The 16840-nt window shown below is 38.8% G+C and overlaps 1 protein-coding gene across 1 annotated transcript in view; it reads left to right on the top strand.

The window, feature by feature from the left end:
- Nucleotides 1–16840, top strand: part of CNTNAP5 (contactin associated protein family member 5) — an 865582-nt gene that overhangs the window by 801424 nt on the left and 47318 nt on the right. The window contains exons 20-21 of the mRNA XM_017544214.2: nucleotides 727–857; nucleotides 5066–5153. Of these exons, the coding sequence (XP_017399703.1) occupies nucleotides 727–857; nucleotides 5066–5153 (219 nt within the window). The remainder of the gene's footprint in view (nucleotides 1–726; nucleotides 858–5065; nucleotides 5154–16840) is intronic.

Here is a 16840-nt window from a genome sequence, read left to right as displayed (position 1 = left end):
AAAGAAAGAAAGAAAAAGAAAAGAAAGAAAGAAATGCTGATTGAGACCCAGTAAATTCAGTAAATTGATTTTCTAACCTAAATAACAAGGAATAGCTAACATCTGTTTGCAAAACACATTCCTAGTAAAATTTGAATGTTCCAATGGGCTGTGAATTGTTAAGAAGGTTAAAGGGCCCTAAAGGGTTAAAGTGAGGGACTGTGATCTAACCAAGCCACACTCCCATCAGGGGGATTATACGTCAATGGGTGATAACAAGACAGAGTTCTCTTTCCAGTCCTTAGAAAGAGAAGGAAGACAGCAATTAGGAAGAAAGAGAGTTATAGGAAGTGGTAGGAATTGAAGAGAACATAGAAAAGATCTTAACTCTACCTTATTAAAGTTTAATTATCCAATTACAAAATAGATGTTTTATTTCCCAAACTGGCATTTTGGTTTCTGATAGCACCACACACACACACACACACACACACACACACACACACACACACTGTCTCTCTCTCTCTCTCTCTTTCTCTCTCTCTCTCTTTCTCTCTTAAATTTTGCAGCTCTTTTCAGAATTTTCTGTATGGACCCTGATAAACATATGTAATATATTTTTAAAATTTGATTAATGGAAGGATTAAGACTTGGGGGCCTAATAAACAATTAAAAGCCAACCTGATCATATATTTGCATTTTATAGGTGCTGCTTTAAATTCTAATTTCTAATATTTTTCTTTCAAGGAAGCTTACAAGTTCGCTATCAGTTGAGCAAGGAAGAATCCCATATATTCACCATTGATGCGGAGAACTTTGCCAACAGGAGGATGCACCACTTGAAGATTAACCGAGAGGGAAGAGAGCTTACCATTCAGGTACCATCCTTACTTTCTCCCACTCAGCCAGTGTGCCTTGGCTACTCTATCAAACTTTTCTAAGCTTCTCCCCATGTCAGTGTAGTGCCTAGTGCTGGAAAGAGAGTTACAGATCACACTTGTCCACAGACTTGGAAGAACTAGGATCATGGTTCTCAAGATGTGCTTCCCATGTCCCACCAGCATCAGCATCACGTGGGACCCTATTAGAAATGCACATTCTTGGTCCATGCTCAGTGGCTCACACCTGTAATCTCAGCACTTTGGGAGGCTGAGACAGGTGGATCACAAGATCAGGAGTTCAAGACCAGTCTGACCAACATTGTGAAACCCCGTCTCTACTAAAAACACAAAAATTAGCCAGGTATGGTGGTGCTCACCTGTAGTCCCATCTACTCAGGAGGCTCATGCAAGAGAATTGCTTGAAAGCAGGAGGCGGGGGTTGCAGTGGGCCAAGATCATGCCATTGTACTCCAGCCTGGTTGACAGAGTGAGACTCCATCTCAAGAAAAAAAAAAAAAAGAGAAATGCAGATTCTCGGCCAGGTGTGGTGGCTCATGCCTGCAATCCCAGCACTTTGGAAGGCTGAGGTGGGCAGATCACCTGATATCAGGAGTCGAAGACCAGCCTGGCCAACATGGCAAGACCCCTTCTCTGTGAAAACTACAATATATCCAGGTGTGGTGGTGTATGCCTGTAATCCCAATAACTCAGGAGGCTGAGGTAGGAGAATCACTTGAACCTGGGAGGCGAAGGTTGCAGTGGGCAGAGATAGTGCCACTGCATTCCAGCCTGGGAGGCAGGGCAACTCCATCTCAAAAAAAAGAAAGAAAAGAAAAGAAATGGAGATTGGTGATTTCCACACCACATCTACTAAATCAGAGTCTACGGAAGAGGGGAAAGCAGCAGGTGATACTAGTGTCTGCTCCAGTTTGCCAACCCCTGGGCTGCATTAAAGTGAGGAAGACACACAAGAAAAGAGGAAATCACAATAGGCTGTGGGAAGGGCTGTGGCAGCATCATCCACAGATGATACTGAAGAGGGTACTGATCACACCCTGGCATCAGTACTTACTTCCTGGAGGAAGTGAGAAGTAAGCTGAGTCTTGAAGATGAATAGGAGTTGGCCACATGCAAGAGGAGAGAGTTCAAGATGAGCGTCCGTGTGGGCGCAGGCTAAAGCTATCTGAAAGCATTTCTGTGGGAGGCACCCCATGAGATCTCAGTGGGCTCCATATAAAGGGCCAGCAGCAGATGATGGCAGATCCCAACAGAGAATAGGCAGAGTCCAGATCATCCCCTTTAGAGCCATCACCCCCAGCAAGCACTTGCATCTGCCCAGCAATCACTCCATGTTTTTTAATTTTTCTGTTCTCCTAGTGGACCATTTTATACTTTCTTCTCTTTACTTATCCTGCTAACAATTGCCAGTTCGTCTTCACTCTCAGTGGATGACTTTGCTCTCTTACTTCTTGTAAAAAATATAACGTTCAGAAGAGACTATCCACACATTCTTAAAAGCACATTACCTACCTGCCACATCTGTGTTTGCAATCTCTTTCCCACCTGGATAGTTCATGGTTCTAGCTAAGGTCCGACTTTACTACCTGTGGGCCAGATCTGATATCCTGCTGAAGAAAATCACTCCGGCATGTTTCCTTCTCCTTCTCTTTCGTCAGTTTTTTCCAGCTCTACTGGATGGCTCCCCAAAGCATAAAACAAATACTTACTACATACATTAAGAACTAATATACAATGATAACAACTCTAAACAAGCAAACAAGCCAGCCTATCTCTGGTTAAAGAGAGAAAACCTTTCTCTTATCTGACTTCTTATACTGTTCCATTGTCTTTGTCATTTTCTTGCCCAAATTTTTGGAAATGTTGTTAATATATTTGTTCTTCAAATTTTCCCTACCTTTTTCTTATACCTCTACTGAAAGAGTTTTGCCTCTGTGCTGCAGCAAAATTGTGCTTCTCAAAGCATCAGTGTGCTTACCTTGCAAAATCCAGTGGTCACATCTCAGTATTACTTTTTCTTGTCCTCTCATTGCCAACTGATGTAGGGATTCCTCCCTGTTCTTGCAAGTTAAGTCTTTATTGCTTGCAGGGTATAACTCTCGCCTTTGAGCCTTCTGTTTGTGTTAGTTGCTTACTCTTTGTTGGTTTCTCATCATCTCTCAAAACTCTACCCGTTAGAACACCCCAGGACTCCCACTTCTGCTTCTGATCTACACTCACTCCATGCTCATCTCATTCAATCTCACAGCTTTAAATTTCATGTATATGCTGATGAATCAATCCCGAATGCATATCTAACACTAATCTTGTCCCTGGATTCCAGACCTTATATCAACTACCTACGGGACATATCTATATGAATGTCTGTCAGATGTCAGAATATTTAAATAAATAGTTAAAATTGACCCATTAGGAAGTCCCCCTGAAACAATGACCTCGTCCCCCATAAGCACATCCAAGTTAGTGGCAGCTTCATTTTTCAAGTACCCAGTCTGGAAATTGTGGTATTCTCTTTTTCTTTCTCCTTCTCTTCCATGCAGCATCCGTGGATCAATAGCATCTACCTTTCCCCAAGCCACCCTTGTCCTTTGCTTGGATGATCTCTGTTTATAGTTGCCTTTTGATTGCCATCTCCTCATTCCTCCTTATGTTCCTCAGCTGCCTATCCTCAACAGTCAGAGTCATCCTGGTAAAGGAATAGTCAGATCTTGGCATTCTTCTGTCCACACCCTCTCAATGGCTTCCTTTCTTGTGCAGAGAAAAAGCCAAAGGCCCTCCAGTGGCTTATAAAGATCTCCATGATCTGACACCGCTGCTCTTTTCCTGGTTGCTTCTCTAGCCTCATCTATCACATGCACCCTAGAACTCAGTTGTACCACTTTCGCCTCCTTGCTATTTGCAGAGCCCTTGGACTCACTGCTTTGCCCAGAATGCTATTCCTTATCTACATGCATGTCCAGTTCTTGTACTTCCTTCTGGACGCAAATGACTCAAAAAGTCATTCTCATTGAGGCCATCTCTGATTAGCTTATTTAATACAGCAACCTATTTCCTGGTTTTCAACCCGACACTCCCCGTTATCCTTGCCTGTACTTTTTTTTTCCTCTCAGCACCTAACTTCCAACACAATGTATTTACTTAACAAATTTTCTGCCCTCTCTCCCTCCTCTGGAATGTAAGTTGCCTGAGAGCAGTGGAGAGTCATTCTGAGCAGAAAGGTGCCGAAGGAAAGTCACCGCAGGGGATATGGGAGGTTATGTATGAATCCCTGCTGGGTTGCACTGAAGCTGTGCAAAGTCAGGCAAATGGCCGATGGGATCTTAGTCTCCTCTTCTTACAGGTGAACGGTAAAATAATGAGGATTATTTCCAGAAATGACATCCTATGCATGGTCAGAGCAGAGTCTGGAAGAAACCAATAGGATTTGTCTAGTTTGAATAAGTGGGGATGGATGGAGAGGGCTGCCTAGGAATCTGGAGGGGACAGAATGGTTGGAGCTGATATTAGCAATGGGTGAAGCAAGGAGATCCCTAAAGCATGGACATAGAAATAAGGTCTTACTAAAGTTTTCCAGCGGTGGCTTTTGCTTACCCCTGCAAGATGGGATTATCAACCGTCCATGTTGGATGCAACTGCTCAACTACCTTCTCCTCCCCAGGACCACATGTTTTGTCGAACTGCAATCCTTGCCCAGGAAAATTTCTCTGCCCACACCTAAATGAGATCAGGTCAGAATTATGGAACAATAGGGGCAATGATGGCCCTAAGGACAAACTGAGAGCAAGAGGGAGAAATAAAAAATGAGTTCCTGCCTCCTATTAATGCTAATTTTGCACAGCAAGTTCCTGAGCAGGTTTCATTGGTTTGCTTGTTTGCAGCAAAGAATTTGGTGAGAAAATCTTCATGGGGAGATAAATACCTGTAAAAAGCTGTGTACAGTTTCCCAGGGAGAAGACTTGTGTGGAAGCCCTTATTTCACAAAGAAGAAAGAGAGGGGTATTTTATGTGCATTGTGGGAGAATTAGGGAGACCTGACTAATCTCTCCTGAGAGAAAACCTCAGGCGGCGGGGAGGGAGTGGGGGGTCTGCTCTCTGTGTGAATTTTTTTAAGCTATTTCCAGATGGGATCCTTTTATTCTTACCTGCAGTCCTCTGCTGATGTGACTTTGTTTCCTGATTTCTTGCAGATGGACCAGCAGCTGCGACTCAGTTATAACTTCTCTCCAGAAGTGGAATTCAAGGTTATAAGGTCACTCACCCTGGGCAAAGTCACAGGTATTTTGTTCTAGTTCATACCTTTCCAGTGGGCTTTATTAAAATAAGTAAACACATAATTTTCATTAGGGTGATTAAGGATTCAAATCTGGAGCCTTTTGATCCCATAATATCTGAGATCTGAAACCAGGACTTTTTTTTTTTTTTTTAAGATGGAGTCTTACTCTGTTTCGATCTCAGCTCACCGTAACCTCCTCCTCCTGGGTTCAAATAATTCTCCTGCTTCAGTCTCTGGAGTAGCTGGGACTACAGGCATGTGCCACCATGCCCAGATATTTTGTGTGTGTGTGTGTATTTTTAGTAGAGATAGGGTTTCACCGTGTTAGCCAGAATAGTCTTGATCTCCTGACCTTGTGATCTGCCCACCTCAGCCTCCCAAAAGTGTTGGGATTGCAGACATGAGCCACCACACTCAGCCTGAAACCAAGATTTCTTCTTACAAAATGTCAGAATGTGTCTATGGCAGAAATAGGCACTGCATTTCTATCCACTTTATAACAATTTGCAAGAGGTAAAATATTAAAGTAATTAAGCAGAATACTCATTTACTTAATTTTAAAATATATTTTTAAATTTTATTTAATTTTAACTTAAATGTATGAGTACATAAGGATTTGAATAACTCAATAATTGATCAAAAATATTAAAGGCATTGTAATTTCCTACTATGATAGAGAATTTTCTTTTTTTCTACTGGAAGTTCTGTGAATTTCACTTTATATATGATGAGAGTATTCATTACATGCATGCAAGATTGAAATTTTTATATCTACTTGATGAAGTGAACATTTTATCACGCTTAATGATCTTTTTAAACTTTAGTAATGTCTTTTTATGCTTAAATTTGTTTTGCCTATTATTAATATGCCGATTACAGCTTCACTTAACTTAGTATTTGCCTGGCCTCGTTGCCCATTCATTTTTCTTTCAGTGGTTCTTTTTTTTTTAAGCTTTATAGATGATCTTGTGAAGGACACTGCTAAATTTTATTTTACATACACAATCTGTCCCTCCATGTTTTTTCGTAAAGGCAAATGTAGGTCCTTTTACATTGTGGGTCTCCTTGTACTCAGACTTGTTTCTGCCAGCCTATTTTTTATGTATCCAACTTTTCCTGTGATTCTACCGTTTTCTTTCTAACTCTCTCTATCGCAGTCCAGTGCAGAAAACATGAATAACTCTAGGCATTTTAAGCAGAAACACATTTAACACAGTAAGTTAGTTGCTGACGAAATTGTTGCAGCACTTACAGTGTAGGTTCTTGAGGTCTTTTGCAATGACTTCCCTGTGCCCCATACTGTATGCAAATTCACAAGTAGAAGGAGGAGGTCTCTGAAAAATGGCTGTGGAGGGGCATCATGGTCCCCTGCTTTTGCTTGCCAGTAGAAAGAGCTGAAAAGGCAGAAAAATGACTCCTGCTACAGACTTCCAGCTTCATAAAGGGTTTATAATTTCCAGATGTAGTGTTGATCCAGAAACCTAGCTGCAGTAGGGTCAAAAAATGTCCATTTGAGTTTCTCAAATGGCAATTGGAAGAACACTGATCAACACTGATCCTAGATTGAGTTATTTATTTCTGATTCCATTTCGCCTCCTAATAATAATCATCGTTATATTTTTACATACTGCTTTTTTATTTATTAATACAGACACAGTTTATATATTCCTCATTTCTTCCTTTATCTCAGACTTTTCTATTTTCTGCCAGATTTTATTTTCTTCTTTTGAAGTAAATTCTTTTGAATTCTTTTCTGTTTAAGGGTCTCTTCATTATATATATAATATATATATTATATATATACATATCTGAACAAAAGGTTTTTATTTTACCTTTAATCTTGGAAGATAATTTTGTTAGATCTTCAATTAAATGTTGAAGAATATTTTCTATCAGATGTTGAGAAATGGGTCAGAGGTGTGATGGAGCCAATGGCACCCGCCCATAAGAGCCAGGTATACATGTCTCTCCCCACCTCTGCAACCTTCACTGGAGGCAGGATGGCAGCTTGAAATCAGCTGTATTAGGAGAGTTTACACTGTGGATGTCAGAAATGCTCAAAGCCAAGGCTTTTCCTATGTCTTCCTCCTGAAGAACCAGTTTCAAAGCCTCCCTGGCACATCAGTGTCCTCTTGTTTTCTGGCTTCCCTGCTTGCTCCTGAGAAGTCAGCTGTCCATCTGTCCTGCTTTTAAAGGTGCTCTGACCACTCCCATGCCTACCACCTACAAGTTGATTTAAAGTCATCTCTTTTTCTTTGGTGTTTTGCAGTTTTGTCATCAGGTGTCTGCTTGTGGATTTCTTTAAAAATTATCTTACTTGATATTTTTATGTTTCCTGTTCATTAGTTCATATGTATCTATATATCCAATTCATATTTATCATTCATATGTGTCTGTTATCAGTTCTTAAAAACTCTCAATGTATCAACTCTTACTTCCTCCTATTCTATCTACTCAAAATCTTTTAGATTTTAATTATATGAACTTAGACTTGCTAATTCCATCATCCTATTTCTTATCCTCTTTTTATAATTTGTACTCTTTGATATAACATGTTGCATTCTGGGCAATTAATTTGGCTTTATCATCACATTCGCTGGTCCTCTCTTTGTGTCTAATCATATTCAATGAATCGTTTCTTATTGATTTTATATTTCATTTCTAAAAATAATATTTTGTTATTTTGAAAGCATGCCTATTAATAAAGATAATCTGTTGTCTCTGTTCTTTTGTTTGTTTCCACCTTTTTATGCCTTCAGGCACTTCGTTAATAGTTATTGAACATTTTGTCTGTGATAATCCCAACATCTGAAGTCTGTAAGGGTCCCAGTCTGTTACTTGCTGTTTTCTAAGGTTTTCCTGCAGTAGTTTGTTTCCTTGTGCTGTGTGTGTGTGTGTGTGTGTGTGTGCACGTGTGTGTGTTCATATTGATTGTAATTAATTTGCGACAATTCTAAAGATTAAAAATCAAGGCACTTTCCTCAAAATAAGGTATTTTTTTTTTTTTTACTTTACCAGGTGCAAGGAGGTACTACAAATTTAGGAAAATTTTAATTTCTCACCTTTTTACTGAACAGAGAAGAGATATAAATTTGAGCTCCCTACCTGAATGAGATCAGTCTTCTGGTTAGAGTCTTAGCAGAAATGTTGATACTATTAAATCAGTAACCAAATTATAACACCCTTGGAAAGGGGGAAAATTTGGGTTTACTGACTACAAAGCCAAGACCTTTTTCATGGCACCTGCTTTGTGTAATGGAAGCTCCAATAACATCCTCTTGTTAAAAAAAGAAAAAAAAAAATCTTTGTTAAATCTTACCACCATGTGTAGCATTCATATGACCCTTGATACTTTTAGCTAAGCCGACAATAATACTGGGGAATCAAAGTGTTAAAGCAAGGTACTTCAGATGACTTGTTATTTTATTTCTGGTGCTTTGTAATTATCAGGTAAAAAAGAACTATATTAAGATTGAGGAATAATACTGTATCAGTCCATTTTTGCATTGCCATAAATACTTGAGATTGGGTCATTTATAAAGAAAAGAGGTTTAATTCACTTACGATTCTACAAGCTGTACAAGAAGCATGATGCTGGCATCTGCTCACCTTCTGGGAAGCCTCAGGAATCTTACAGTCATGGCAGAAGGCGAAGGAGGAGCAGGTATGTCACATGATCAGAGCAGGATGAAGACAGAGGGGGAAGATGCTACACACTTTTAAACAATTTTATCTCACCAACTCACTCATTATGGCAAAGACATCAGCAAGAGGATGGTACTAAACCATTCACAAGAAATCTTCCATCATGAGCCAATCACTAACCACCAGGTCCTACCTATGACATTAAAGATTGCAATTCAACATGAGATTTGAGTGAGGACACAGATACAAACCATATCAAATAGCCAATAAAATATCTTCATTGTTCTAAGGATGGGAGACATCTGCCTACTGGGCTTTCTTCCCATTTGAACTGCTATTGAACAGATGGGAGGATTTGGACCAACACTGAACTTCAACACTATGGTCTATGAAAGGTCCTAGCAGAAGGTAAAGGGAGACAATATGAACATCCAGGCTTATTATTAAGAAACGACACTAATCCTAGGGGACCTTTGGAACAAGGAAACCAAACCCCATTCATCAGAAAGAGAGTAGAGTAGGGATAGAGGAAACAGGAAGAGATGGTATTAAAATGGATACATGGAATTTATGCAACTGAACTTCACAATTTAAAAAAAGATTACTTTGTATGACATTTTTAACTGTAAATCAAAGACTAGGAAGCATTTTTCATGGTAGATATGAAAAGAAAAATATATGTAGTAAATCTAGTATGTCAGTTTTCTTCAGTACCACTAATATCATTTCATTGCAAAGCAAAAGCAAGTTTGTTCATTTTCCTTTTGTACAAAAAGGACAAATTCCTTATTAAAGAGGACAGTGGTTTAGTATATCCTCTATACCACCCATGGTGCTACAGATACTGTGATGAATAAATCAGTTTTGTTTGTTTGTTTCCTGAAGGTTTGCATGATGTAGATACTGGCCCACGAAAAATAGCAGATATAATTGTCTACATTAAAACTTCACTGTTGGTTCTCTCAGAATGTTGATGCTCAAATCTGTTAAATCATGGGATATTGCAGTTAGTTCTTTGGTTTACTGTCATTTCTTAACGTTCAAGAGAGATTACGTGGTTGTGGCCTATTGCATCAGTGAATTTAAGATAAATAACATTAAAGAGAGAAAAAGCACATATTGAGGGAAGTAACCCATTTGGAAGAGATAATGTTTCTGGAAAATTACTTATTTTATTTGAAAGTATAGATGTGTATGCCTCAGATTCAAACACCGTGTGCTTTATTGCTGCTATTTCTAAGTCTCTGTCTAACTTGGCCATATCATAAGAGCATAGACAGCCATAGAGACTTACGAATTGAAAAACCTTGAAACTTCTAAAGAAAGCTCTGCCTTTTTTGCTTTTAATTTACTTTTTCCTGGTCCTGATGTCTCCTTCTTTACTCTTCCAACATATATCAAAATTTGAATTCAAAGCCAAAACTACTGTTGTTTGTTGAAATTAAGAATTAGTATTATTTTAATGAGAGAAGACTTCTTACCAGTCTGCAGAATTAAGAAGTAGGTACCTTTTAAAATATGGAAACAGGTTAAAGTTTTGGTGGAAAATATTTATACTACTGCCTTTAAACTGTTGCTACAAAATTCTGAAGAGATATTAAGATGGAATTTGCACTCATGGCATGCTGATAGCATTAGTTATTTTTTTTTTTCTTTTTAATGCAGCTTGACAGTTTAATAGGCCAAAGCTCACACCTGCCAGACGCATTATTCTTCTGCTCCAATGGCCGTTTGCCCACCTAGCTTTAAATATTTACTTGCCTCTTACAAAAAATACAGAAATTGAAAGAATTTGTTCTCAAGGTGCATAAAACTTACAGCTAATTGTAAATTGCAGAGCTATCTATGAGCATTCACACATGCTTTTGACCTGTTAAAATGAGTTCTGGTTGCATCTATAGAACAGGGTTAATTCTCTGCAATCCCTCAGGTTTAAACTTTGAGCCTACTGTGTCTTCTGCAACATTACAGTATCATTGAATGAATACCCTGAATGATTTCATGTAAAATCACTTTACAAGCATCTTGCAGAGGGTGAGTTACGGCTGCCATTTACAGAAAGCACAGAAGAATTTATGCATATAAATAAAAGGTGTGTACTTCAAAATGCTCACTTTGGAAGACTGTACTCTAATTCCTTTTTGGTTTTGGACACAGGTCCTTCTTATGATTCAAATCTGGCAGTCAATGCTAAACTAGGAAGCAAAATTTTAGAGTGGAAGATGCTCAGCTTTTTGGAGACAAATTGACCCATGTTTGTATCTCTCATGTAGTTAACCACTGTGTATCCTTGGCGAATTTATCTAACCTGTTTGCAGTTCCCTATCGGTAGCATAAGGATAGTAATACTTAATTCATTTAATTAATTCACAAACCTGTGTAAAGGTTTCATGACACATTATATGCAAAATACTTGGTATGTAGCATATCCTCAAATGATTGCTTTTTTTTTATTTTCAAGGTTGTAGAAACATAAAAGAGAACTGTTAGGGCTTTTTTTTTTTTTCTTTTTTCTTTTTTGTTAATGTGTCTGTCCAGGTGACTGTAAGTGTGACTTCCCAAAAGGTGCTCAACTGTGCTCCAGAAGAGCAATTCTGAAACACGGTGAGTCCTGCAGAATCCAGTGTGACTCATTATCGATTAGCACTGTTCAAGGGTACATCAAACTCATACCAGCTTAAACAATGACAACAGAAGAAAATAATAGTTGGTGAAAATAGAAGTTTCAAGGTGTAAGATCTGTTCAGGTACAGCTGGCTTCAGAATCTCAAATATTATGATTCAGACTTTTCTAGTCTGTCTAATTTCTTACTCCGTATTTGACTGCTTACCTCTTGAAGGGACTTCATTTGCAGTCAAGATTTCAGTGGTAATGAAGGTGACATCATCTACTCCAGAGTTAAGCAGTAGCAGTTCAACATCCCACGTGGAAAGAAAACCTTCCATTTTTAAAAGTTCCAGAAAACTTTCCTTAAGTCCTGGGATTGAGTTTTCAAGGATCAATCCCAGACCATGGCAGTCTTCAGGTGATTAGGATCTACTACATGGCCATGGCCAAATTATTCACCCAGCTATGGCTGTGAGGAGCATGTAGGGGTTAGTTCAATGTTAATCGCATAGGTTCAGAACAGGTAAAGCTACTTCTCAGAAGCAAGTTGAGCAGTTCTACCAGAGAACGAGAAAAATAAACAATGATCTTGTAATGCCACCTCTTTTTCTCCTTTGCATTTTGCTCTCCCTCTTTTAAGAGGAGGGAAGAAGGTGTAGTTATAGCCAGGGGCTAGGAATTATGGCCGATTTAGGGAAAGGATTGTGCCAGTATGTATAAGCACTACAAATATGTTGCAGTAGGAAAAGTAATGGTTGAGGTATGCTCTTATAATACACAAATGCATGTTATCTTCTTTAGAACAAATTTATAGCTTCCAAAGTGACTCCTCTAAAAAATTATTTCATTTTAAATGCCTAGGCTTCTCAAATTCTCTTTCATTTTGTTTATGGTCTACGTTGTTCTTCAATGATACTAAATCTACAAACCACAGCTTCTTCCAGACTTAAATTCTAACATTGTGTGTAATTGTCTTACGTTGTATCCAGATAACCTTTTTTTTTTAAGTATTTTTTATTGCATTTTAGGTTTTGGGGTATATGTGAAGAACATGCAAGATTGTTGCATAGGTACACACATGGCAGCGTGATTTGCTGCCTTCCTCCCCTTCACCTATATCTGACATTTCTCCCCATGCTATCTCTCTCCAACTCCCCACCCCCCACTGTTCCTCCCCTATTTCCCCCCAACAGACCCCAGTGTGTGATGCACCACTCCCTGTGTCTATGTGTTCTCATTGTTCAACACCCACCTATGACGGAGAACATGCGGTGTTTGATTTTCTGTTCTTGTGTCAGTTTGCTGAGAATGATGGTTTCCAGGTTCATCCATGTCCCTATAAAGGACAGAAACTCATTGTTTTTGATAGCTGCATAGTATTCCATGGTGTATATGTGCCATATTTTCCCTGTCCAGTCTATCATCGATGGGCATTTGGGTTGGTTCCAGGTCTTTGCTATTGTAAACAGTGCAATGAACAGTTGCGTGCATGTGTCCTTATAGTAGAACGATTTATAATCCTTTGGATATATACCCAGTAATGGGATTGCTGGGTCAAATGGAATTTCTATTTCTAGGTCCTTGAGGAATCGCCACACTGTCTTCCACAATGGCTGAACTAATTTACACTCCCACCAACAGTGTAAAATTGTTCCTATTTCTCCACATCCTCTCCAGCATCTGTTGTCTCGAGATATTTTAATGACCGCCGTTCTAACTGTCACGAGATGTTATCTCAATGTAGTTTTGATTTGCATTTCTCTAATGACCCGTGATGATGAGCATTTTTTCATATGTTTGTTGGCCTCATGCATGTCTTCTTTTGTAAAGTGTCTATTCATACCCTTTGCCCACTTTTGAATGGGCTTGTTTTTTTCTTGTAAATCTGTTTTAGTTCTTCGTAAATTCTGGATACCAGCCCTTTGTCAGATGGGTAGACTGCAAAAATTTTTTCCTATTCTGTTGGTTGCTGATCACTCTAATGATTGTTTCTTTTGCTGTGCAGAAGCTGTGGAGTTTGATTAGGTCCCATTTGTCAATTTTGGCTTTTGTTGCCATTGCTTTTGGTGTTTTAGTCATGAAGTCCTTGCCTACACCTATGTCCTGAATGGTTTTGCCTAGATTTTCTTCTAGGGTTTTTATGGTGTTAGGTCTTATGTTTAAGTCTTTAATCCATCTGGAGTTAATTTTAGTGTAAGGTGTCAGGAAGGGGTCCAGTTTCTGCTTCCTGCACACTGCTAGCCAGTTTTCCCAACACCATTTATTAAACAGGGAATCCTCTCCCGTTTCTTGTTTTTGCCAGGTTTGTCAAAAATCGGATGGTTGTAGATATGTTGTGTTGCCTCCGAGGCCTCTGTTCTGTTCCATTAGTCTATGTCTCTGTTTTGGTACTAGTATCAAATAACCAGATCAGATAACTTTTCATGATACTGTCTCTTTGGATAATAAATTATTTTAGATTCATTAATCTAATCTGACCTTCTGCATCATGAAATAAATGGTGTGTTTTAGAGTATCTTGAAATATCAGGTTTCAATAATCATCCCAACTTCCCAAACATTGACGTCTTCTATTTTCTACTTTGTAGATAACCAGCATTGAATTGCAACTGGGTTATATGGGATTTTTGTTATTTTTGCCTTTTACAATAACAAGCTACATTTTTCCCCATGGAAAAATTTAATAGATGATTTAGTTTCTCCTCCTGCAGCAGGAATGTGTGTTATCTACTGATTTAAGATGCAATTTTATTTCTGTGTGTTAAATGAATCCCTTCGTGATAACTCTGCCAGCCTGCTCCATGCTCTGCTCTGTTCTGTAAAAGTTGTTCATTTTTCCTAAGAATGAAACCACTCTTTAAACAGAATGCCCTTGAGTTACTCATTTTGTATCATCACTTGTCTGTTCTGTCTATACTAGTGTGTAAAAAGATAAATGAAGCAAAAAATATATATATGTCAATGATAAGTTGTTTTCAAATGCAGACTGTCTTTGGCTGGGAGGAGCTGTTAGTAATCTCCTCCTAAAAGGGGTGGCCTTCAAAGAAACACCACACTTTCCATATCTTTGCCTGACCGTGATAGCAAAGGATGTTTTGTGTGGTGACCCAGAAGTCACATGCTGTGACTCTTATTGATAGAAACTTCAAATTAGTTCTTCTCAAGCAAAAAACTATTGAGCATTACTATGGCCACACAATGTGTGAAAGAAAAACAAACAAGCAAAAAACCCACCACAACAAAAACTGTCCTTGTTCTAAAGATCCTGCATACCTTAAAAATTCTTTCAAAGGAAAGTTATTTGAGTGGGATCTGTTGGTAGTATTAAAGTTTTTCACGGTTTTGAAGTATCCCGTGTAGGCTATGCTAAATGCTAGGTTTTCTTCACTGTAACCAAATAATACTAAAAATGGTATAATGTTTATAACATACTAATCCTAATAGAATCATAAAAAGTAGTAGTTCCTGTTAGTATTATTATTGGATAATATCTTTCTGTATGCTAAGTCTAAACTCTTTCCTTATATTAATTCATTTTTCCCGTGGTCATTACCCAGGGAGATAAGTGCCATTATTATTTCTATTTTTATAGATGAGAAAAATTGAGTCACAGAGGTTCAGTGACTTTCCCAATATCACGTAACCAGTAAGTGTCTTTATTCCGGACTTCTAACAAATCCTGCCACATTTTGGTTTTTAAAGAGTAGCATGAAGTATTTCACACAATACATTGCTCGTTTTTCCGCTGAGGAGCTCTGTGTCAAAAGGTTGTTTTTTTTCAGAGTTGGTGGGCTTCAAAGCAGAAGTAGAATGAGGGAGGCTTTAATTATGGAGAAAGAATGGCATTTTTCTTATAAGTCAGGCTTTGGAATCAGCTCTGGGTTCAAATCATGACTTCACTATTTACTACTGTGACCTGGACAAATTACTAAATTCTCTAAACTTCAGTTTTCTCAATTAGAATACATGTATATGTTATTATAACAATTATAAAAGGGCAGTCTCTTGGTAATGCAGATGACGTAACTAGCTTGATGCCTGACATTTAATACAAGCTCAGTAAGGATTGTAACACCAGTAATAAAAATAACTTAAGAAGCTGCTTCATCCAACAAAGCATTTTTCCATTTGGATTCTAATTGTCTTTCAGCTAAATGTATTCAATTCTTTACCTAACAAAGCTTAAATTTTACTCTTCTTTCCCACTCTAGGGGAATGAATGGATAAGGCAAGGTGTCAACTTGACTTTAATTGATGATTGGAAAACAGTGGAGGCAGTGACATGGACAATATTTACTTTTTTTTTTTTGGAGATGGAGTCTTGCTCTGTTGCCAAGGTACAAGCTCAGCTCACTGCAACCTCTGCCTCCTGAGTTCAAGTGATTCTCCTGTCGCAACCTCCCAAGTAGCTGAGACTACAGGCTCATGCCACCATGCCTGGCTAATTTTTGTGTTTTTAATAAAGATGGAGTTTTACCATACTGACCAGGCAATGTCAAACTCCTGACCTCCAGTGATCCACCCACCTCGGCCTCCCAAAGTGCTGGGATTACAGGCATGAGCCACCGCACCTGGCCAACAATATTTACTTTTGTTAAAATCGTCTGAAAAGAGTTGACTAGGCCAAAACCCACCTGAAATTATTTAAATTTACTATCTCAGGAGTGGAGCTGCCTAATGGGTTATAACCATATGATACTTTGTGAGTCAGTCAAGCTTAAAATCATGAAATCTAGTCTGATCCTCAAAGACTGGATATCCCCTCTGTCCCTCTCCCCATCTCAGCATGCGGTAGCCATGAGGTTCCAAAGACAGGACCCCAGTCTCATATATGGTTTTATCTTTCCTGCTACTGTATTACGTGTAGACACATATTACGTGTTCCACAATGTTTGTTGAAGGAAAACACACACAGGCACATGCACAACACTCATATATGTAAATGTATAAATATTAAAGCTGTGGTTACCTGAAAGGTTATCATACCACACATGACTGGGCCCAATGTCATGTAGCTAGCTGCCCTCAAGGCTTGGATGCGTATCTCCAGCTTCCTCTTACTGTGTGATTTTCCTCATGAGGATGTGTGGCAGGGAGATGGGGAATGAATGGGCTGGGAATCAGACAGTGCTGAGCTCAAACCATAGAAAGATGTCTTCCTAGCTCTGCCACCACTAACATCACCTCCCTGAGACTTGGTTTCCTCATCTGTAAAGTAGAAGTAGTAATACTGGCTTTAATGATTTGTTTTGAAGATACAAGATAATGCCCGTGAAGTGTCTGGCACCTAGTGGTATTTGAAAACAGCAGCTATTTTTAATGAGATCATACAACCATGCTGCCTATTGATTTTCTTTGCCTGATATCCCTCTTCCTTGCCAATGGCACTGCTATTGATTTGTTTGCCCTTTGCCTGGGGAATCTGGGCCAATGTTAT

Source organism: Cebus imitator, unplaced genomic scaffold, assembly GCF_001604975.1.
Source record: "Cebus imitator isolate Cc_AM_T3 unplaced genomic scaffold, Cebus_imitator-1.0 Scaffold167, whole genome shotgun sequence".
Lineage (NCBI taxonomy): Eukaryota > Metazoa > Chordata > Mammalia > Primates > Cebidae > Cebus > Cebus imitator.
The sequence above is the reverse complement of the archived record's forward strand: the minus strand, read 5'-3'. Positions and strand labels throughout refer to the sequence as shown.